Source organism: Astyanax mexicanus, chromosome 24 (genome assembly GCF_023375975.1).
Source record: "Astyanax mexicanus isolate ESR-SI-001 chromosome 24, AstMex3_surface, whole genome shotgun sequence".
Classification (NCBI taxonomy): Eukaryota; Metazoa; Chordata; class Actinopteri; order Characiformes; family Acestrorhamphidae; genus Astyanax; species Astyanax mexicanus.
Window position 1 is genome coordinate 30,018,178 of NC_064431.1, and position 23,669 is coordinate 30,041,846.

General features: G+C 36.2%; 1 protein-coding gene across 9 annotated transcripts in view; it reads right to left on the reverse strand.

The window, feature by feature from the left end:
• Positions 1-23,669, reverse strand: part of cacna1da (calcium channel, voltage-dependent, L type, alpha 1D subunit, a) — a 140,735-nt gene that overhangs the window by 38,798 nt on the left and 78,268 nt on the right. For 5 of the 9 annotated variants that reach the window (XM_022682590.2, XM_049471579.1, XM_049471577.1 and 2 more), the window contains 17 exons: positions 23,391-23,598; positions 22,246-22,366; positions 21,650-21,740; positions 21,509-21,536; positions 21,387-21,417; positions 21,113-21,242; positions 19,890-20,019; positions 16,109-16,168; positions 11,562-11,668; positions 10,632-10,719; positions 10,407-10,514; positions 9,357-9,409; positions 9,112-9,258; positions 7,297-7,498; positions 5,600-5,758; positions 4,411-4,521; positions 1,855-1,938 (listed from right to left, as the gene is read on the reverse strand). In XM_022682590.2, the coding sequence (XP_022538311.1) occupies positions 1,855-1,938; positions 4,411-4,521; positions 5,600-5,758; positions 7,297-7,498; positions 9,112-9,258; positions 9,357-9,409; positions 10,407-10,514; positions 10,632-10,719; positions 11,562-11,668; positions 16,109-16,168; positions 19,890-20,019; positions 21,113-21,242; positions 21,387-21,417; positions 21,509-21,536; positions 21,650-21,740; positions 22,246-22,366; positions 23,391-23,598 (1,858 nt within the window). Of the gene's footprint in view, positions 1-1,854; positions 1,939-4,410; positions 4,522-5,599; positions 5,759-7,296; positions 7,499-9,111; positions 9,259-9,356; positions 9,410-10,406; positions 10,515-10,631; positions 10,720-11,561; positions 11,669-15,967; positions 16,028-16,108; positions 16,169-19,889; positions 20,020-21,112; positions 21,243-21,386; positions 21,418-21,508; positions 21,537-21,649; positions 21,741-22,245; positions 22,367-23,390; positions 23,599-23,669 lie in introns of all 9 variants that reach the window. The other 4 variants (XM_049471581.1, XM_022682587.2, XM_022682584.2 and 1 more) reach the window with 2 other exon arrangements.

Sequence of the window (23,669 nt, forward strand, 5' to 3'; positions counted from 1 at the left end):
TGACCCTTGTGTCCAAAAACAGTGACTTTTGTGCTTGATTTAGGTGTTACTTCACTCATTTTGAGACGTTGCCATTGTTTTTTTGTAAGAAATCTTTCTAAGAATTTTTTTGCTTACCCCATTGGCAGATTTGTTTGCTTAACATACATATATTTGTCTTAAATTGCATATATTTTGTCTAGTTTTTCCAACGTATTTTTTGCAGTGCATACAGTAAAAATGCACACTAAGAAATGTAAGTACAGATTTGTACTTAAAAAAGTACAAAGATTGTCTCTGGGGCTGTATCTTATACTGAGGTACAAAAAAGTACCTTTCAGTGAAAGTCCTTTTTTGTACCCATGTTTTTTGTGCCAGTAAAGATTATAAAGATTATAAACATTATCATCAACTGAATATGGCTCAAAAACTTGATGATCCAAAATTGTCTGTCTTTCAAACAAAAAAATGTGCAATTTAAATATATATTGTTCATTAGTACAGTGATACAGAATACTGAATGTACCTTTTTTCGGGTTAAATGGTACAAATTTGTACTTATTGCTGTTAGAAATGACTTTGTATTTCAGTGGGAACAAATCTGATCCTGTAAAGACCAATATTGTACCTTTGAGGGTACAATTATGAAGAGTGTACCTTTGAGTACAAAAAAGTACTCATATCGTACCTCTGTTTTTTAGAGTGTAGCTCTTGTGTCACACATACATGTAGTACTGTAATGCTATATGGAGGGATCCTACACCGCACTAAATAGCTAAATATAAAGAACAGAAAGCCAAAATATTTCCATGGACTTGTATGCAGTTGAATTTGTACAGTGGCCTCATGAAGTCAAAACATAACCAAATACATCTGATAATAGTGATTTGAATGTATCTTTACAGTGTTTTTTAAATGCTCTACTAGAGAAATATAGCATATAAATAGCTGTGTGTGTATTTTTGGTGGAAGGAAACAGTTTTGCTAGAGATTTGTGAACTTTTAACAAAGAAGTTAATCATTTTCAGTTTGTGTTTTTTGAGAGTTTTTGAGTTTTGAGAAGCTGAGCCAAATTTCTACAAATGTGTTTAATCATTTGGGAAAACTGTAAGTAAAAGTTGATACTGATAACTTTAAGACCAGCAAAAGCAGGCCTAAAAGCCTTTACAGTTCCGATCTATATGAACATAAAAGGGTAAACCTCATTGAGACACTTTGAAACTGGGACAACTGCAACCTCACATATATTTTTTTTAAGTATTTTTTAAGTAAAAAGGGGAAAAACGCCATTATGAAGCAGAATCAAGCAAAGAGGAGAGCACATCTTGCCATACTTGCCTCTACAAGTTTCTATATGGAAACAGAATGAATAAGACAGGGGTTAGTCAAAAAATCACACCATGGATTTTTACTGGTGAGCGCACACCACGCTGGGTATGCACTGAGCACGACTCCACACAAGTTACTGTCAACAGATCCCCCCAGTGTTAGCAGTGTTTTATTATAATATTTTAGAAAAGCAGGGGAAAAGAGTCAGTACGTTAATGTTAAAAACGTCTCGGTTAGAATTACTACTTCTATTCACAGAACAAATACATTCAATCAGTGACAACATCACTACTACTGAATAACGAAACCGTGCAAAAAAACACTGGGGGAAGAGAGAAAAATCTAATCAATTAATTTACTTTCTTTCTTTCTTTAAACAGAGAATTTTAACCTGCTTAATCAACTGCAAATACTACTAGAGCTAAAAATAATAGTAATAGTAAAACTACTTTTTAGTAGTAGTTAAAACATTACAATACTGTCCCCCTAACATGGTTTTCTTGCATGGTTTCTAATCTGAAGGGAAGCAAAGATAATCATACTTACATTGACTTCAGTGATAGCAATATCTACGACGCTACCAACTACAATTAAGGCATCAAACGTGTTCCAAGCATCAGTGAAATAATGCTGTTAATAGAAAATCCACACCACAGGGGGAAAGGGGTGAGGGAAGATGAAGAGAAGAGACAAGAAGAGACAAGAAGAAAAGATAAAAATAGAGAAGAAATAAGAAGAGAAAAGATGAGATAAGAGAAGAGATAAGAAGAGATAATTAAAAAAACAGATAAGAAAATAAAAGAAGAGATGAGAAGAGAAGGGAAAAGAATTTAGAGATAATAAAAATAGAGAAAAGAAGAGAAGAGATAAGAATAGAACATATTAAGAAGAAAACATAAGAAGAGAAGAAGAGAAATAAAGAGATAAGAAGAGAAGAGAAAAGAAAAGATAAGAATAGAAGAGATAAGAAAAAAAGTGAAGAGAAAGGAAAAGATAAGAATAGAAGAGATAAGAAAACATAAGAGAGGAGAAAAGAAGAAAAGAGAAGAAGAAAACAGGTAAGAAGAGAAGAGAAAAGAAGAGAAGAGAAAAGAATATTAGAGATGAGAAGAGAAACGAAGAGAAAAGATAAGAATAGAAGATATTAAGAAGAAAACATAAGAAGAGAGAAGAAATAAAGAGATAAGAAGAGAAGAGAAAAGAAGACAAGAGACCAGATGAGAAGAAAAAAAGATATAAGAGAAGAGATAAGAAGACAAGAGATAAGAAAAGAAGAGATAAGGAGAGAAAAGAAAAGAATATTAGAGATAAAAAGAGGAAAGAAAAGAAGAGATAAAAATAGAAGAGATAAGAAGAAAACATGAAGAGAATAGAAAAGAAGAGATAAGAAAGCAGATAAGAAGATTAAAGAAGAATAAAAACAAATAAAAGAGAAGAGAGAACAAAAGAGAAGAGGATAAGAAACAGGAAAAGAAGATGAGAAGTAGAGATTGAAAGAATAAAATAGATTTAAGGAAGAAAAGAGAACAAAAGAGGGGTTAAAAGGGAAGGTAATGGAAGACACAGGAGGAAAGGTTGAAGAAAAGAGGGGAGAAAAGCAGAAATTAGAACTTTGAGTGACAGCTGTTTAAAAGTAGCTCATGCTGAGCTGAAATCCTCCCCTGAGATAAAGAGCTTTAACAGGAGGATCACTGAAGAGTGACGAGAGGTCTCAGGACCTTAATCAGGAATAGAGCTGCGGTGAGAACAGGGGGGGCGGGGCCAGAGGCGGGGCTTACTTACATCAATCTCACTGAGCACAATGTCAACTATGCTGCCGATCACCACCAGAGCATCAAACACATTCCACGCGTCTCCGAAATAACCCTTAGACAGGCAGCAGGGGGCAGGCAGGAGGAGTTACATACACTTTACTCTTTTCTACTGTAATAATGTCTGTTATTTATTATTAATTAATGTCTTTTCACTGCACACTGAGGAGAGGGGGCTGAGGGAGCACTGCACACCACACCATGTTTCTTACAAGCATTCGGTCCTTTTTTGCAACACATAGCTGGATAGAGAGGAAAACAGGGATGATGGGCAGATTGAAATAAATCGATTTTTAATTGTTTTTTTTATTAAACAAATTAATTACTTATTCACAAATAATACTTAAAAACTGTATATTTCATGTACAGGAACTGCTCATTTAAAAGTATTTTATAAAACACGTAATAATGTGTGCTCATATGTGTTTATAATTAAACATAAGGTCTGTCATGATAATGATTTTTCTTTTGAGCAATTAATCTCAGAAATAAATGAATATTTATTATTAACAGTTTAGAAGAGTATTTTTGGCATGCAAATTTGTATTTTTTAATCATTTCCAACTCTCAGGAACTCTCCACCTGTGTTAAAAAAAAAAACCTGGATGGTCCTTTTATATTATTCATATTGCTACTTTCAAATTCCACTACTTTTAACAAAGCCAGATTTTCCATGTTGCACTGAAAATAAGTTGGCTAAAATTTTGGGGACATATATTCTTATGTTAACCAACATACAGCTCTGGAAAAAAATAAGAGTAACTTCAGTTTCTGAATCAGTTTCTCTGATTTTGAATTTTGCCATTTATAGGTTTATGTTTGAGTAAAATGAACATTGTTGTTTTATTCTATAAACTACAGACATTTCAGAACATTTCTCCCAAATTCCAAATAAAAATATTGTAATTTAGAGCATTTATTTGCAGAAAATGAGAAATGGCTGAAATAACAAAAAAGATGCAGAGCTTTCAGAACATTCATAGTTCATATTCATAAAGTTTTAAGAGTTCAGAAATCAATATTTGGTGGAATAACCCTGGTTTTCTGTTCTCATTTTCTTGCATCTTGGCATGTTCTCCTCCACCAGTCTTACACACTGCTTTTGGATCATTTTCAGCCACTCCGGCTTGTTTTGATGGCTTGTGATCATCCATCTTCCTCTTGATTATATTCCAGAGGTTTTTAATTTGGTAAAACCAAAGAAACTCATCATTTTTAAGTGGTCTTTAATTTTTTTCCAGAGCTGTATGTTTTTGAGTGATGTTTGTCTAAAGTGTTTAAATAAACGTACCCTGGGTTTGAAGGCGATCAGTTTGAGAACCATTTCCACTGTAAAGACTGCAGTGAAGGCCATGTTCAAAATGTCCATCACGTAGTTAAACGTCTGAGACTGCCCGTAGTGCTACAATGAGGGGAAAAAGAGAGTGAGAGAACGATAGAGAGAAAAATAGAGCAAAAGATAACATGGTACACTGTAAGCCCGGATAAGTTGAATTTTCTTTAAAAAATGTGAGGAAACCGGTTGCCTTAAAAAAGCTAAGTAATGGATAATGAAATCTTAATTTAGCATAACTTAGAACATCAAGTTATTACAACTAAAGGGGAAGCTGATTTAATTTTTTATGTTTGTTATATTGTAAGATCAGATAAGTTGAGTTTACTTAACTTTTGTAAGGCAGCCGGTTTGCTCAATTTTTTTAAATTGAATTTACTTTAAAAAAAATTAGGAAACCGGTTGCCTTAAAAAAGTTAAATAATGGGGGATTAAAACTTGAGTTAGCTTAAATTAAACTAAACTAAAGGGGAAGTTGATTTGTTTCTAAAGTAGCCCAGGGGGAATCACTACACACTGATGGTGAGTGTAAGTCAGAAACTGTTGGACACACCCAGTATGCAAATAGATTGTGACAGAAGCCAATAGAAAAGAAGCTGTTAATGGAAACAGACTAAACTCAGTTATTATAAGTTGGTTCAACTCAAAGATCACAGTTTGAATAGTGCCCAGTTTCTGTGCCCACAAATTTTCAACTAACTCAAAATAGTTGAGTATTGATTAGAAATATCCAATTTTATCTAAAAAAGACTTAAATCATTTGGTACCACTTTAAAATAAGACTACTTTTATAAATAGTTTACAATTAGTTTATTAATGGTTACTGATTAGGTTGTAAATGCCTTAAAATCATTAATAATCAGTTCTAACACATAATTAGAAAGGACAACAATATAGATAGCTGTGGGTTCACTATTTGCCAAACAACAGGTCATTGTTGCCCTTTTTAATTATGTGTTATAACTGATTATTAATGATATTAATTTTTAAGGCATTTACAACCTAATTAGTAACCATTGATAAACTGATTGTAAACCATTTATAAACCCTTTATAAAGGTAGTCTTATTTTAAAGTGGTACCAATCAGTTTAAACAACGTATGGGTTTACAGTGTATAAAAGGAAAACGTATGATATTATATCGTACCTGCACTGCCAGGCAGAGCGTGTTGAGCATGATGAGGACGAACATGATGTACTCGAAGCCGGTGGAGTTCACCACGTACCAGAACTTGTACTGATAGGGGTTTTTGGGGATGTACCGCCTCAGAGGCCGGGCTTTCAGCGCGTACTCCACACACTGCCGCTGTGGAGGCAGACGGAAACGAGAGGACACAGTCACACACAAGTAGACACCTACACTGTAAAATGTGACTTACTTAAAAAAAAAAAATGAGGAAACCGGTTGCATTGAAAAAGTTAAGCAATTATTACTGTTATTTTTAAGTTAAGTTCACTTTATGCTTGCTATTTAAGTGTACTCAAATCATAGTTAAATCTACATAGTTTACTTGAGTTGTTTCTACTTTAAATAGCCTGTAAATGCAAGTTGTTTTTTTAAGTGTGTAAAACCCAATAAGTTGATTAAACTCAAAACTTTTGTTGTAACCGATTACCTAATACATTTTAAGTTCATGTAATATAATTTTTAAGTACAGTGAACTTAACAAATACACATACATATATATTTAAAATGAATATTTTCCTGAACTTGTATTTAGTCTTCTTTCTGGTTTGATTCAACAATTTTTTAAATACTCATAGAAAAGTAGCTTACCTAACCTAGCCCAGGAGGAATCACTACACACTGATGGTGAGTGTCTGTCAGAAACTGGGGGACACACCCAGTATGCAAATAGATTGTGACAGAAGCCAATGGAGGCTTTAAAAGAAGCTGCCAATGGCATCAGACTAAACTCAGTTATTATAAGTTGGCTCAACTCAAAGATCTCAGTTTGAACAGTACAGTATATGTGCCCACGAATGTTTAACTAGCTCAAAATAGTTGAGTATTGTTTAGAAATCTCCATTTTCATGTAAAACAGACTTAATTTATTTGAGTTCAAACAACTTCTGGGTTTACAGTGTATAGACATCTATAACCACACAGAAATGCAAACACCATAGAAAAGTAAGTAACTAAAAGACATGCAGCTGATGCTGAAGAGATAATAAAGCGATACCCGCTCTCTGTACACACACTTCATATTTTTTTGTTACCTTACAACCACAAACTCACATGTATTTTATTAGGATTTTAAGTGACAGACCAACACATAATTTAGGTAGCACATAATTTTAAAGTGGAATTAAAATGATACATGGATTTCCTACTGAAGAAAAAGCAAAGAAATTTTGACAGTGGACAGATTTTCCCACAGACCTGAGCTGTGGATTTCTGCAGCTCCTCCAGAGTGACCATGGGTCTCTTAGGTGCTTTTCTAAACAGGGCTCTCCTAGCCCGATAGAACAGGTACTTATACTCATATTGAGACTAAATTACACACAACTGGACTCTTTTAACTAATTAAGTGACTTCTGAAGGTAACTGATTGTACTGGATTTTATTTACGGCTTTCAGAGTAAAGAGGGCTGAATACTTTTGCACATCATAATTTTTCTTATTATTTTTTTTTTTATTAAAAACTTAAAAACCATGTATCATTTTCCTTCCACTTTAGAATTATGTGCTACTTTGTGTTGATCTATCAATTAAACTCTCTGAAAAATACACTGAAGTTTGTGGTTTTAAGGTGAAAAAATATGCAAAAGTTCAAAGGGGTATGAATACTTCTGCAAGCCACACACACACACACACACACACACACACACACATACACTCACCTGATTCTTGTCCAGCTCACAGTTCTTGTACTCTTTCTCTCCCTGCTCCTGAAAGGTCACGATGACGAAACCCACGAAGATGTTCATCATGAAGAAGGCGATGATGATGATGTAGATGATGAAGAAGATGGAGATTTCCACGCGGTAGTTGTAGATGGGTCCAAAGTTCTCCTTGTTTGAATCAATGGCCTTGTAGAGCAGCCTAGAGCAGAAAGAGGGAACATATATTTTGGTCATATTTTTGGTTCTGTATTATATAAATATACACATTTATTATCAAAAAACAAATAGCTGCACACAGAATGAAGCCAAGAACTGCTGCTGGTGCAGCATTGCCGAGTAGCATCACAGCGCTAATGCTCGGAGGAAAGCACAGCGAATCGGTTCTGATACAGAAGCTCACAGATGCAGCCTTGTGCTGATCCACATCACCCTAGGAGTGATGAGGGGAAAGAGAGAGCGCCATCTACTGTACTGTACCCACCCAGAGAGAGCAAAGCCAATTGTGCTCTCTGGGATTCAGCAGCTGATGGCAAGCTGCATGACCAGGATTTGAACCAGCGATCTCCCAATCATAGTGGCAGCAATTTAGAACGCAGAACCACACAGCGGCCCTCGATTTAAAAGTCACTTTTAAGTTACTGCCATCTCAACATAACAGTTTTGCCAAAACTCACTTTATCGGAAGCTTCCCTCCACCTTTTGTGAGTGAGCGGCTGCAGCTCCAAACGTTTCTTCTAATTTGACACTATGTTTTTGAAGCTAGGTAGCACTTTATCACCAGAACAGAGTGAACAACCAACCGTTACTGACATCACTGATCCTAGGCATGTTTTACACATAAGTTACACATGCGTTACACATGCATTACACACTACGTGTGTGTGTAAAGCCAATACATATTACCAAGATTTTCTCATTTAAGTCTAAAAGTTTAAATAATTCACTGTTCCTGGTAAACTTTCTCTTTCTTCTGAAGATCACTGCAATTCAACACTTCTGGTGCAACACTTTTTTGGACAATAGCCCAAATTTAACAAACATCTTGATGTAAAAACGCTGATCCAGGATCAGTTATGGTTTAGGGATGGACTGATGTGGGAATTCTGGGCCAATGCTGATACGTATGTATAACCTGAGAAACAAATGCAACATTTATTTGCCTTACATTTTAGCTTAAAACTGTGTGCAAACAATAAAATAAAAGGTATCTCCTAAAAAATTAAGTTTCATATTTTTGTTCAGCCAATTAAAGCAGCACAGCCAGTGTCTTTGATCTTTTCCAGCATACAATAAACACATCAGCAAGTATAAGTTTGATATATATATATAGTATATAGTATATATAGTATATATAGTATATATAATAATTCCATTATCATTGTGCATTCCTATTAAGGTTTACTGAATACTATTAGACAGCTGATGGGAGGTGATCTTAGATCAGTACTGATCTTAGATCAGTAAATGAGGGCCAATTTATATGAATATCTTTCTAATCAGGATTGCAGGTATCTCTTGAGTTTACTAAGAGATGGTGGTGAATAAAAGAAGTTTCAGACAGTATAAAACAAATGTACACTCAATTTATACTTTCTATATATATTTTTCATTTAAAAAGCTTATATTTTATACAGGCTAATAACAACAACTCACAGTTAGATCTCACGGAGATCTCTCTGTATTGCTGTAATTATTTCCTCAGCATGCTACATTATTATTATCAGCAACAACTAATAACAGTAATTACATAAAAAAAAAACTACGTAAAGCATAAAAATACATTCATATATATTCATTTAATCTGGGTCTTACGCTGGCCAGCCCTCGAACGTGGACACGGTGAAGAGCGCCATCATGGCCATCAGCACATTATCAAAGTTGAAGTCGCTGTTGTGCCAGTGGCGTTTCTGAAGGGTGGGCTGGTTCACGTCTCCATCTTTGTACAGGATGTATGTGCCCCTGTGAAAATGCAATGAATGTTTTAATTTCTAGAGAGTTAAAAACGTAATTTTGCTTTTAAAAGAGAAAGAAGTTTAAGTGTGTATCTGGAAACCGACTTGCACTCTTCTGGGCTTGATTTGGCCTCATCATTACAGCGGTAAAACTTCCCCTGTGGAGCAACAGATAAGACTCATTAGTTACAGACGCAATAAACTGAATTTAACTGCAACACTGTTAATGCTGGATTTAGTACCTTTAAAAGAAGGGCCACTCATATCACATAGTATTGTATTGTGTTGGTTGACAGTGTAACTGACCTCAAATAAATGGAAATTCAGCAGTAGTCGTACATTTCATTGTATCTGGCAACCTGTTTTGACTTAGACAATATGGACAATATGGACTCTGTGCATTTATTTATTCACCTTTTACCTTCTGCCTTTTAATATGCTTATATAATTTTGGCTATATTTATATATTATATGTTAACTTAGTGAAGAGACACGTTCAAAATTGATGCAGTGTAGCAAGGGGGATTAAGACTGCAGACCTTTTTGGAGTTTTTTTTTTACCCACCTTTTTATTATCTTTTCTTTTTTGTTTTCTTAAGTGCTTGTGTATATTATGAAAATAAATAAAAAAAAAACAATAATAATTACAACCTACACAATATAATTTCAGTATTTATTTTACACCATTCTTGGGCAGACAGACTGCATTACTAATATCATGACATCTAGTGGAATCTAGTAAAGATACTTATGTAATTGCAGTATTAGGGTTGTCATGATAAACCATTTCTGTGGACAATATATTATCCCAGAAATAATTGTGACAAACAATATTAATTAATATTAACAATAATAATAAATAATAAATTATTTTTCATGTTATCGAGCTCTTCTCACTAAATAAAAAAAAAAAAACATATCTGGCAGTATGTAGGTCAGCAAAATTATTAAGTTTATGTCCATATGTCCATACATGTATAAAGTAAATATTGTGACATGTCTATGCAAAATACAGGCCTACATATAAAATACAAATATATACAGTTTATATACCAACTTCAGTGGTAATATAACTTATTTGTTATTGTCATAAATATTAGAATATATATTAGCTGAAAGTCAAACCAGGTTATTAAGGTATTCAAGCTAACAGACCTTAAAGAGCTGAACTCCAATACAGGCGAACATGAACTGCAGCAGCGTGGTGACGATCATAATGTTGCCGATGGTTCTGATGGCCACGAACACACACTGGACCACATGCTGCAGAGAGAAACCGGAAAAAAAAGTTATTAGGTGAACCGGGCACAATGATGTAAATAATTGTGGTAAATGGTAAATGAATACACAGGTAAAAAGGCTCTGTTTTAAATATGTGACCTTCAGTCCTTTGGCTCTGTTAATAGCTCTGAGAGGCCTCAACACTCTCAGCACACGGAGAATCTTCACCACAGAGATAGCTGAAGATCTGTACAACAAACACAAATTTCACTTAGAGACAATCACATATCATATAATAATTATTGGTGCAAACTAGACAGGCATACAAATTTACACACAATGCGGTAAAGCACAAGAACAAACACTACACAACTACATTAAAATTATCGTAAAGTATATATGTATTTAGAATGAAAGTCCATTCTTAAGAATGGTTTTAAAATTTCTGGATTTGGTGTGACATGTACAGCTTGATATTTATTATACCTTATTAAAGAGGAAGTCAGTATTATTTTGTTTCTAAACTGAAAGCAGAAGCATTTTTGAGTAAAGAAGAGATAAAGAAGAGATGGAATGACCATCCCTGCTAAGCTTAATATATTATTTCTAAAAACTGGGGTGTCGGGTCTCTTTTTGTGGGAGTTCTTCTTCTGGCCACATCACGTGTCTTTGCGTACTTACGTCACACGTACAGCCTCCAGATCAGTTTTACTAAATGCGAGCGGCTGGTGGAGCAATGGAGACTTCAGAAGGGGAAACTCAGAGCTCAGTAGTAAACCAAACTCATAGTAAAACCAAAGAAACGAAGGAGTGAAGATTCTGACTGAGCTCTCTCTCTCTAACTGAACATAACCTGGAATCGAATTCATCTGCTCTGAAAGGAGACCGCATCACACCCGCCCAGTTTAAAATGATTCTTCTTCCGCGTGCTTGGTGCAATTACCCTTTCTCACCAGAGAGGGCCCCAAATCCCCCAACAATATTCCTTTATATTTATCCATGTGCTAATCTGAAAGTTCCAGGATATTATTTTCCTCCCTTTAGAGACAAGGACCAGCAGCTGAGAAACATGCATAAGCCCAAACTCACTGAATTCCAAAGGACACCAAAGATACGCCCACCACCAGCAGGTCCAGCAGATTGAAGTAGTTCCTGCAGAACGCCCCCTTGTGGAGAAATGCTCCATATGTTGTCATCTAAGTGAGGGACAGGGGATGAGTTAGCAGCAGATTGGAGGAAACAGTCAACACACACAGACATACGTTCACTCATTCATTCCTTCACTTACACACACACATAGGAACAATCACTCATACACACACACACTCACACATACACAAAACACACACACATATATATACTGCATATATACAGTCCTGGATATCACTCTTGTTTAAGGGTGGCATGTCCGAGCAGGATGCTACAAGCTAAAGCTAGTATCGCCAAACCCTCACGGCTTCGTTGGCATGAATGTAGTAGTGAGCTCTTCATTTCACAATCTGCCAGGCCGGGAACCAGGCAATAAAACATGCAGTTTGTTGCCAAGCTGAGGAGATTAAGGAAGGAGAGAAAGAGAGAGAGAGAGAGAGAGAGAGAGAGAGAGAGAGAGAGAGAGAGAGATACTAAGAGACAAAAAGATACGGAGACAAAGAAAGAGAGAGAGAGAGAGAAAGAGAGAGAGAGAAAGATACAGAGACAAAGAAAGAGAGAAAGAGGCATACTAAGAGAAACAAAAAGATACAGAGGCAAAGAGAGAGAGAGAGAGAGAGAGAGAGAGAGAGAGAGAGAGAGAGAGAAAGAGAGAGAGAGAAAGATACAGAGGCAAAGAGAGAGAGAGAAAGAGAGAGAGAGAGAAAGAGAGAGAGAGAAAGATACAGAGACAAAGAAAGAGAGAGAGAGAGAAAGAGAGAGAGAGAAAGATACAGAGACAAAGAAAGAGAGAAAGAGGCATACTAAGAGAAACAAAAAGATACAGAGGCAAAGAGAGAGAGAGAGAGAGAGAGAGAGAGAGAGAGAGAGAGAGAAAGAGAGAGAGAGAAAGATACAGAGGCAAAGAGAGAGAGAGAAAGAGAGAGAGAGAGAAAGAGAGAGAGAGAAAGATACAGAGACAAAGAAAGAGAGAGAGAGAGAAAGAGAGAGAGAGAAAGATACAGAGACAAAGAAAGAGAGAAAGAGGCATACTAAGAGAAACAAAAAGATACAGAGGCAAAGAGAGAGAGAGAAAGAGAGAGAGAGATATTGAAAGAGACAAACATATACTGAGAGCAAGAAAGAGAGAGAGAATGAAAGAATAGATTGAGACAAAGAGGGAGACTGAAAGAGAGAGAGTCATATTATAGTCCTTTTTACCTTGGGCTAATTTGGTTCATTTTATGCACCTCTGAAGGGTTAGCTGCAATGCTAACAGCTAGGCAGTTGATGCTGACAAAACTGGAGTGTGTTAGTAATGATACTACCTTTTTTTTACGGTGGATTATGATTATGTTGAACACACCCAGAATTATGAGGAGACCAGCCACTCGATGAAATATGACTGGGAGTTCAAAAATAAAGTCCCACTCTTTAACCATAAGAGCCAATCGGCATGCAGGTTATATTGAGAATGAAGGAGGGATTGGCAGGCCAACAGGGAAAGCTCTCCTTGATGTGGAGATCTGCGCAAGCATCGTAGCCTTAAAAAAAATGTATGTGCGTTATGGAGCCAAATACTACGAACAGTTCATGAGGTTTTTGTCAGATTTTATCAGTGTTGTAAAATATGTTGTTCAAATGGCAATTGGACCTTTGGTTTTGCGTATTTTGGTCTCTCACCACTCAAGAGCAGAGTGAACCGACTTTACTATAAGGACCATCTTAAACCATCAATTTCTTTTACATCAAGTTAAATACAATTTCTACTTCCACTCCAGTATATTTAAAGACTGACTGAGAGGCTGAGAGAAGAAATGAAATAGAAGAAAAAGAACAGAACCTCATATAGTTGAGGAAGATAGAGAGAGAGATAAAAGAGAGATCAAGTAAAAAGAGGATGGACAGAGAGAACAGTAGAGCGATCTGAAACGAGAACCCCCTTACTTTAACATTCATGTGAGCCGTTTGCCTGGAAGCAAATTCCACCCTGTTCCTCAAACTAAGATCCCAAAACAAGCCGGAGAGGCTCCAGCGCCCCCTTCAGGCTCGGCATACAGAGTGAAAATCAGCCAAAAACCAAAGCAAGTCTCCCCAAACCAGAAGCGCATAGGAGTCGTCTCCGAAGTGCATGTCAATGCAGCTGTGCCCAGACCCCAGAGAGCCGTGCCCTGACCCCAGAGAGCCATGCCCTGACCCCAGGAACTGCCGGAGGACGTCCGGCCTGATCTGGGACCAGTATTGCACCGTTTCTGCATAATGGTTGGGAATGGAGTTCAGATAACAGATGCAGGGTGTCTGTCTTGGTTCCTTATAAGGTTTCTTCCTCTTAATATAAGGGAGATTTTCCTTGCCTATATAAATAACATTTAATTTAATGGAATTGAATTAAATTAAATTGTTAGGGCCTACTAATAAAAAAAAGGGTCATAATTGAAAGAGGAATGAGGGAATTGAGTTCCGCTGCTCCTCTAAGGGTCTGGAGAAAACGCTGCATTCATATGCACTCAGCAAAAGGGGATCGTAATCTGAACCATGCTCGACCCGAACATGGTTGTTTTTGCCCCCTCTTTTATGGATGTGTCTGAGTCAGGGGTGAAGCTTTGGCTGCAGAGGGTCTCCAGTCAAATCCCAGCTTCAGTCAAAGCAGTGTGTGTTATTCAAATTTACTGCCATCATTTTTATGTTTTCATAAAATATTATTTCACAAGGAGTTGCATAGTTTTGCCTCTTTAATCTTAATATTAATATTATTTGCAACTGACTTATTCATGCTCTGCCCGTTGATTTGTTGGAGGTTAAGCAAGCTTCAGAGAACACTGGCAAAATCCCATTCAGCCTGATAAGGACCTACAGCACATGTTATTTACAGTAGCTATGAAACTTTGAGCCTCTTGTTTTAAATGTTGCTCTACTGAGCTGCGTCTACACGCACTTCATATTCCTATTACAGTAGGCCAACATTTTGAGAACACTTAAAAATGATGAGTTTTTTTGATTTTACCAAATTGAAAACCTCTGGAATATAATCAAGAGGAAGATGGATGATCACAAACCATCAAACCACCAAACTGAACTGCTTGAATTTTTGCACCAGGAGTAAAGCAGCATAAAGTTATCCAAAAGCAGTGTGTAAGACTGAGAACATGATGCCAAGACGCATGATTAAAACTGGGATTAAAAACAATCAGGGTTAATCCACCAAATATTGATTTCTGAACTAAAAACTTTAAAACTTAATGAATATGAACTTGTTTTCTTTGCATTGTGTAAGGTCTTAATGTTCTGCATCTTTTTTTGTTATTTCAGCCATTTCTCATTTTCTGCAAATAAATGCTCTAAATGAAAATATTTTTATTTGGAATTTGGGAGAAATGTTGTCTGTAGTTTATAGAATAAAACAATAAAGTACACTTTACTCAAACATAAACCTATAAATATTCTTTTAGATGCTTTTTAGACTATGCAAAGGGGTACGACTAAAACTAAATTGCAGTTCCTGTAGAAACTGCGAGTGTGACTGCCATGCTAATGTGTGGCTGCTTGCTATGGTGTCTTTGCTGGTTGCTAAGCTGTTACTAAGCGCTTGCTAAGGTGTTGCTATGGTGTCCGTGGTGGTTGCTATGGTGTTGCTGAGGGTTTGCTATGGTATCCATAGCATAAGGTATGCTGCTGTAGTTTTCATGGTGGTAAAATGAGGTCTGCATTGTCTGCTGTTTAGTGTGGATAGTGGTGTTTGTTAGCTCTACTGCATTGCTGCGCTAATAGCTACTCACTTTACGGGCTGAAAGTTGGCACTCTTGTCAGGGGTATCCAGTTAGTTAGCAGTTTTAAAATCTTATTAGAATTCCAGAATTTCATTTCAGGGATTTATGTCCATATTCTGTAAACCTTGGCATATAGTAGAATCCAAAAATATATATATATACTCACGGGCAGAGCATAGACAGGTCAATTCACACATTTCTTTTGCACAAATTAAGAGTGGCCAGAAATCAGAGATGTGTTGAGCATCAATCCTCTTAAAATGGGCTTTAATCAAAAAACCTGACAACTCTTGTGCCATTAGATGAAGCAGAATGGGTCTTATGGAGGATGTTCTGGTAATGCTGTTGAATTGTTTCTTTTCTTTTCAGTTTTAAAAGAGGTGCCGAGAGAGAGAATAAAAAAGAGAGAGAGAAAAAAAAAGAAAGCAATTGAAAGTAATGAAAAGTAAGAACTAAAGAAAGAGAAATAAAGAAAGAAAGAAAAGAACAGAACAGAAAAAAAGAGAAAAGAAAGAAAGGCATCAAGCCAGGTTGAAGACTGAGCAGGTGACACACAGGGAGAGAATGCAGGAAGGCCGTGTGCACCATTCGAGGGGTTACCTTCAAAACGATCTCAAACGTAAACATACTAGTGAAGACATAATCTGCATAGCCTAGGACCTGGAATAGACCAGATGATTACAGCGTTACTGAACAAACACGACACACAGGTACGGCACAGACACGGAGCTCAGAATTTACCTTCAACACGATCTCTACAGTAAAGATAGCAGTGAAGGCATAGTCAAAGTAACCAAGTATCTGCAAAAAGCAACGTACATGTTTAACCAAGACTGAGGGCGTCAGACAGCTGATGTACAAAAAGCATTAAAAAAATTACTGCAAAGTAAGTTTACAGTGCTGTGCAGAGGTTTCAGACACCTCATTTATTTAAAACACTGTTTTTACTGTTAAAAAAATCCAGATCACTTCAGAACAGATGCAATTAAACTAGTACTGAACGATATGCTCAAAATTGAATGTAGATCACAATATAATATACAGCTCTGGAAAAGATTTTTGAAAACCTCTGGAATATAATCAAGAGGAAGATGGATGATCACAAGCCATTAAACCAAACTGAACTGCTTGAATTTTTACCCTACAGTTATCCAAAAGCAGTGTGTAAGACTGGTGGAGGAGAACATGATGCCAAGATGCATGAAAACTGTGATTAAAACCAGGGTTATTCCATCAAATATTGATTTCTGAACTCTTAAAACTTTATAAATATGAACTTGTTTTCTTTGCATTATTTGAGGTCTGTAAGTTTTGCATCTTTTTATTTATTTCAGCCATTTCTCATTTTTTGCAAATAAATGCTAAATGAGAATATTTTTATTTGGAATTTGGGAGAAATGTTGTCTGTAGTTTATAGTATAAAACAACAATGTTCATTTTACTCAAACATAAACCTATAAATAGCAAAATCAGAGAAACTGATTCAGAAACTGAAATGCTCTCTTAAATTTTTCCAGAGCCGTATTTCTTAATTTTGGTCGAAACAATATAATTATAATATCGATAGGAATAGTATAACCACTGCACTTGGTGTATATAATCACACACTGTTGGTGCTGCGGGATATAGTAAACACAATACATCAAACAATTTAAATATAATTTCACGATATAAACTATTTATAGTGTTTTGACAAGCAGACAAAATGCATTAACAATGGAAAAAAGCACACTGTCGATTCAAAAATGTATTATGATATAATAAAATATAAATATACTGCCCAATTCCAAATTAATGATAAAAACGGTATAATTAACCATTTTTTAAATTATTTATTCAATTATTTCTTATGTATTTTCCAGTTTTATCTGAGTTTAGGACTTTTATTCTGAAATCTATAGTCTTTGAGACCATAAGAAGAGTGAGCAGCCCCTCCCTTCACGGTTCTCCTTATATGGAAGTCCAGCTGTGGCAGTGACATCATTATCCTCCTCTACTCCACTGTTTAATTTTTTTGTATGAATATTATATTTATGTATTTATGCTAATGTAATATGTGTTTTACTGCACAGATTAGAAGTTTTAGGATTTACATTTTTAAAGAGGGACTCAAACTTTTGCACAGCACTGTGTATAAATAAAATATATCAATTTAAATTGAACTAACTTTAACAAATTTTAAGTTCATGCAAAAGAAATCCTAATAAATATAGGTAAAAAAAAAAAAGAAATAAAATAAATGAGCATAAAAGTAAGTGAGCATCAGGTCATTTAAAAAAAAAATTATCAAGACATTATTTAAAATATATATAAAATATAAACATGCATAATCTGAAAAGAAAAAAACACCCCCACTGTAGATGAGCATTACACAACAACAGACGAGAAGAAGGCAGAAACAGGTTAGAATAAATAGCAATAATAAAAAAAGTAATAATAAAAAAATATTTATTTTTACGACATTTATCTACTAACCAATTCTCAAAAATTATAAAACACATTTTCAAAATTTAAAACATACAATCAAACATAACATTAATACCACCTCCACGTTTATACACTAAAACTGTCCATTTGATCAGCTCCACTGATCATACAAAGAAAAAAATAAATAGTTCTATAATAAGGTTAATAATAAAGTATGCAGAGAAACAGATACAGGTCTACAGTCTTTGATTAGCATATTTCTTGAACTAAAAATCCCCAATAATCGACAGTGCTCCTTATGTATGAATTCTACCAGTCATGTATTAAGGAGCAGTAAAGCCACTCCACTGAAGTACAGAGTTATACAGGAGTTTCAGTGAAGTTTATCCACTAAGGCTGGGTGCAGCAGCATTAGCATTAGCCGCTAACCTCGGCGCTAGCTCTTTCGCAGTTCAGAGGTGAGTATATCAGACTGTAGTCTGTGTGTTTGCTTTGTTAAAACAAGCTACGTGGAGAGAAATACTAGCTGATAGCGCCCTGTCTTACTGAAACACTCAGGGTTTCTCAGTGTAGCGCTGTCGGGTGCCGTTTACTAGCGCTAAACACTGCTAACACAGGCTAGCGCTGCTGCTAAATAAATTGAAGCTTACTGAAAATAATTGGAAGCCATTTACTCACCCAAATAAGCAGTTTTCAATAGAGAAATGAGTCTAGATTAAGATCCAGTGCTTTTTTTTTACCACGCATTATGTATGAAAATAGACCAGAAAACAGACCTTCATTGATGCACCTTATAGTACAGGGCGTAAAATACCATAAAATATGGCATAAACATTCCTAAATTTCCCTCTGGATGAATAACGTATCTATCTATCTATCTATCTATCTATCTATCTATCTATCTATCTATCTATCTATCTATCTATCTATCTATCTATCTATCTATCTATCTATCTATCTTTCTAGATAGATAGATAGATAGATTGACAGATAGAATTACAAGGTGTCCTATATAACCAGTGGAGCTGATAAATGGTTAAATTGGTTACAGTGTGTCTAAGTATATTTATACAAGGTGACTAAATTAAATAAATAAAAAAAAGACATATAAATGTACCTTTATCATAGACATTCGGAATATTAGTCAGAATAAGATATAGAATTTTGGCATTACAATACTGTGTGAAACTGTGATGTTTAAGGGCTGCAATATACTTGCTGCTAAACACACATACTGTACTCTACTGGTACAGAACTGTCTAAAAGTTTTAGTTTTAATCCATGTATCTCAGCAATATGAGTGTTTTTACTTGAGAAAATGCACCACATGTGATTTAAACAGAACAAAGTGTAGAGATTCCAGATTTCTCCTGCATGCTCCTCAGCCAGCATGTGTATATTATTATGTTCAGTTCCGTCAGCAGCTCACCTGATTTACCACATTTACTAATTTACCAATTTAACAAACCAGGTGTTGATTAGTATGATGAGAACTAGAAATAACTCTATTAAACTCAGATGAGGAGGAGAGATTAGGAGATGTTGTTTTAAGGAAAACAGGGCTGTAAAAGCTGTAACTGATTTTTGTAAAATTGCTGTTTGTATTTATAATAATGCTGTAATGTGTTTTACTGAGATAATAAACACTTACTGCACAGATAAGAAACTTTTTCTTTACTAAAATTATTCCCACAGGTGCCTAAAACTTTTGCACAGTACTGTATATTTTTCACGGCAGCTACTAAATTTAAAATTTAAGTATTATCATAATCAATCATCACATACTCTTATTTTATAGCTTTTCCTATATAGTCGACTCAAAGCTATGTCCACTAGGGGGCAGATCAGGGCTGCTATAATCTCCCCCACCAGCTCAACAATGCCTTAAATTGTGATTTAGCAGAAAAAGTCAGAGATAAGTCAGTTTCTTCAGTCTGCTGCTGACAGTATCATCACACTGTGCTGCACAGCCTCCACTGTTTCTGCTGCTGCTACACCTGAAGGCCATGCAGCACACGCCCACGCACCCTGACAAGCAAGTATACCGCAGCCCTCAGTCAGTGTGTGTGTGTGTGTGTGTGTGTGAGAGACTTACGATGTTGCGGGCAGAGAAGTTTCTGATTGGATCCTCGGCAGCAAGGGAGGCGGAGCTGAGCATGATGAAGACGAGGATGAGATTAGTGAAGATGTGATGGTTTATCAGCTTGTGGCACGCCACACGAATCCTAGAAATATAGAGACAACATACACAAATGCATATAATATAATCAAATCCCGTATTACTGAATGCAACATTATATACTGTTTAAACACACCTTTAAACTGCAGCTTCAGGATTACTCTGATGACTGTAATAGGGAGTATATTAGGGGAGTATATATTATATTTATGAACCATCATGGTACGGGGGTCACGGTTCGGTACGTGCAAACACACGCATAATACATGTTACCACAGGTAGTCGATTGGAGATTGTGGAACCAATGAACGAAACCCAGAATATGTAGCTGTAGCACTGTTGCTATTAGCAACTTGTCACTGATGTAGCCCATAGCCTGCGCTAAGAAGTTTAGCTCTGACTGGAAGCTTGAGATCATTCAGACTCCACACACCTAAACACAGGGTTAGGCGCTTGTACTCTCTCTCTCTCTTTCTCTCTCTCTGAGATATTTGAATTCGGTACAAAATGATCCAGTCTTCCAGATCTAAACCACCCTACACTTTTATTACTGTCCCCTCACAGTAATACTGGGAAATTCTAGCATAAAAAAATGAATCATTATTTCTTTTATGATTTTAATTCATTTTTAAATGATTGACACCACCAATATAATTTTATTGAATGCTGACATTTCTTAAAAAGAACTCAAACAAAAAAAATATTTGTAGTTTAAGCAGTTAAGTAAGTAATGCTGCTGATGACAGTAGGAGAGAACCCTGGTTTCATGCATTAAATAAAAGTGCTCGAGACCAGATACAGCATTACATCCCAAAAAACAATAACACATGGTTATAATAAAGATTCATTAATAAAGGTGAGGCTATACAGAATGCCCAGCCTCTTTTATTTTTTCCACCAACCGTATCAGAAACATACCAAAAATGTATGTTTATACCGGGTTTTATTTCGAGGTGTGAACCGAACTGTGAATTTTCTGCACCATTACACCCCAAGAGTAGCATTTCTCTCATCCCCACTCTGGGCTGCAGTACTGATGCTGCGCTGTATAACTTTGGTGAAGCCAAAAACTCTACATCCATGGTTCAGAACCTTCTTTTACTTAACATTTAGCTTCTGTATCTCTCAGCTCGACTCACGGATTGGTGTTGCTGAAGATGAAGAACGCACTGCCCTCAGGAATGGGGGTGATCTTCTCTTTCTTCACCAGCTCAGAGATAGCAGGGCGGGGCCCGGACGGAACCTCTGGCTCATCTTCCTCCTCTTCACCTTCACAGACAGAATATATAAATTACATGCAGGTGCAAACACATATACTGTATTTAACATTACTAGTAACAATTAATTTTTTTTGGCCACCACTTTTATTTTCACTTTTATTATTTATTACACAGAAAGAGAACATTGATTGACCTGCAGTGTCCTTCTCATCTTCCTCAGGAAGCTAAAAGAGATAAAAAGGAATTAAAATAATCTTTAATAGATCAGCTACTCTCTCAGAGTAAACGTGATCTAGTCAGTAGAACATGTTTTACCTTCTCATCCTCTTCAATCTTCTCATCACTTGAAGAAAAGAAAAAACAGAAACAGACAAACAGGATCAGAGATGTTTTATTTCATACTTTTGAACAAAACAAGTAAAAACAATTGTGTTTAAGTTTATTATGAGCATTTACTCTTTTTTCTTGTCATCAGGGTCCGTGTTGAGAGACTCGGCATCTGCCAGGTTGTCCACAGCGATAGCCAAGAAGACATTCAGCAGGATATCTAGATTAGGAGACTCGTCAAGGAGAAACGATAAAAAAAAACTCCTGCTTCATTTAGCAGGACTGTCAGATACCCAAAGTGCTGGAAAAATTTACATTCAAGAAGCCTTTAAAACAGTAAAATGTGTACAAAAACATGTTTAAGTTTTTCAGACATCAGGTTTTTGGTACTGTAAAGGACAGAATTTGAAATTCGAACCTCTAATTGTGAAAAAATTAACCATTGCTAATTCATTAAGTTCAAACAATAGGGGAGTTTCACGCTTGGAAGTCTGGACCAGAGTCTGCACCAAGCTTAGAGTCTTTATTACACTGTATTAACAGTATTTGTTCTGGTTAGTTTTGATTTCACACTGTAATTTAGAGAGCGGACTAAACAACTTTACATTTTACATCCTGTCGTAATCAGCTACGTGGGCGGAGTCTCTCTATACATAACTAAAAATAAAAAAAACACATCTTGGAATTATTGGGAATGCAAACATGTAAACTGTTAAAGTGGATACAGTTTCCGCAGATGAAGAGGATGATGAAGTATATGCACACAATCATTCCTGATGATGAAGGACCGCCGTACGCCATGATGCCGTCATACATAACCACATTCCAGTCTTCACCTGTTAAAATCTGAGAAAGAAGAAAGGAGACACAAACAAGAACATCAGTGCAGCCACTCTGTAGTGTCTTTAACAGTAGCGTACAGTATAGCCCCATACTACCCACAGAAATACACTTGAGTGGCTGAGCTGTGTTTAAAAGCCACGTCTCTTTTAGAACTGCTACTGATGCAGCATTGCCGAGTAGCATCACAGCGCTAACGCACGGAGGAAAGCGCAGCGACTCGGTTCTGATACATCAGCTCACAGACGCAGCCTTGTGCTGATTGACATTACCCTAGGAGTGATGAGGGGAAAGAGCGCCATCTACCCACCCAGAGAGAGCAAGGCCAGTTGTCCTCTCTCAGGGCTCTGGCAGCTGATATCAAGCTGCATGAACAGGATTCAAACCAGCAATCTCCCAATCATAGTGGCAGCGCTTTAGTCTAGGCTAGACCACTTGGAGCCCAAAAAAACTGAATTCTGAATCAGTAGAAGCATCCCAGCTGGCTAAAACGTATCACTCACTTTTATGTAGGACTGTCTTAATAATTTAATTTAATTTTTGGTACATGAAATTGCGACCTGAGACTAATTGTTTTCATTACTTAAGTAGAAATGTAGGTTATATATGCTTTAATAGAGTAATTATTTAAAACTTTAACACAATTATCTGAACTTTCTACTCTTTACATTTGAATAAAAACAGCCTCGTTACTCCTATTTAATTTCAGCTGGTTTTCAATTACGGCTTCTCATCGTTCAATAAAACCCCTATCCAGATAAATCTCTCCTTTATCCAGATAGAGTGATAGATCTGATTGTGATTGGATGTAGAGAAGTATAAACATATACCATTCCAACCCCCTATTGGTTTATACTGTGATCCATCACACCTGCACACATCTTTGTTTTAATGGCTTTATTTTTTCCCATTACATTACTTAAATTTTTATACTTTAATTAGTAGTTTTGAAATCAGTACTTTTTTAAACATTTTACTTAAAGAGGAAAAAATGAAGTTGCTTTGACTTTTGAAACCTGTGCACACACACCTGAAACACCGTCAGCAGGGCTTGGGGAAAGTTGTCGAAGGTGCTCCTCTTGGTTTGCGTCTCATCAAAGTTAAACTTGCCACCGAACACCTGCATCCCGAGCAGACTGAAGATGATGATGAAGAGGAAGAGCAGGAGCAGCAGGGAAGCGATGGACTTCATGGAGTTCAACAGAGACGCCACCAGATTACTGAGAGACGCCCAGTGTCTACAGAGATAAAGAAAAACGCCAGATTATACACTTTACATGCGCATATATCTATACTATCTATAATATAG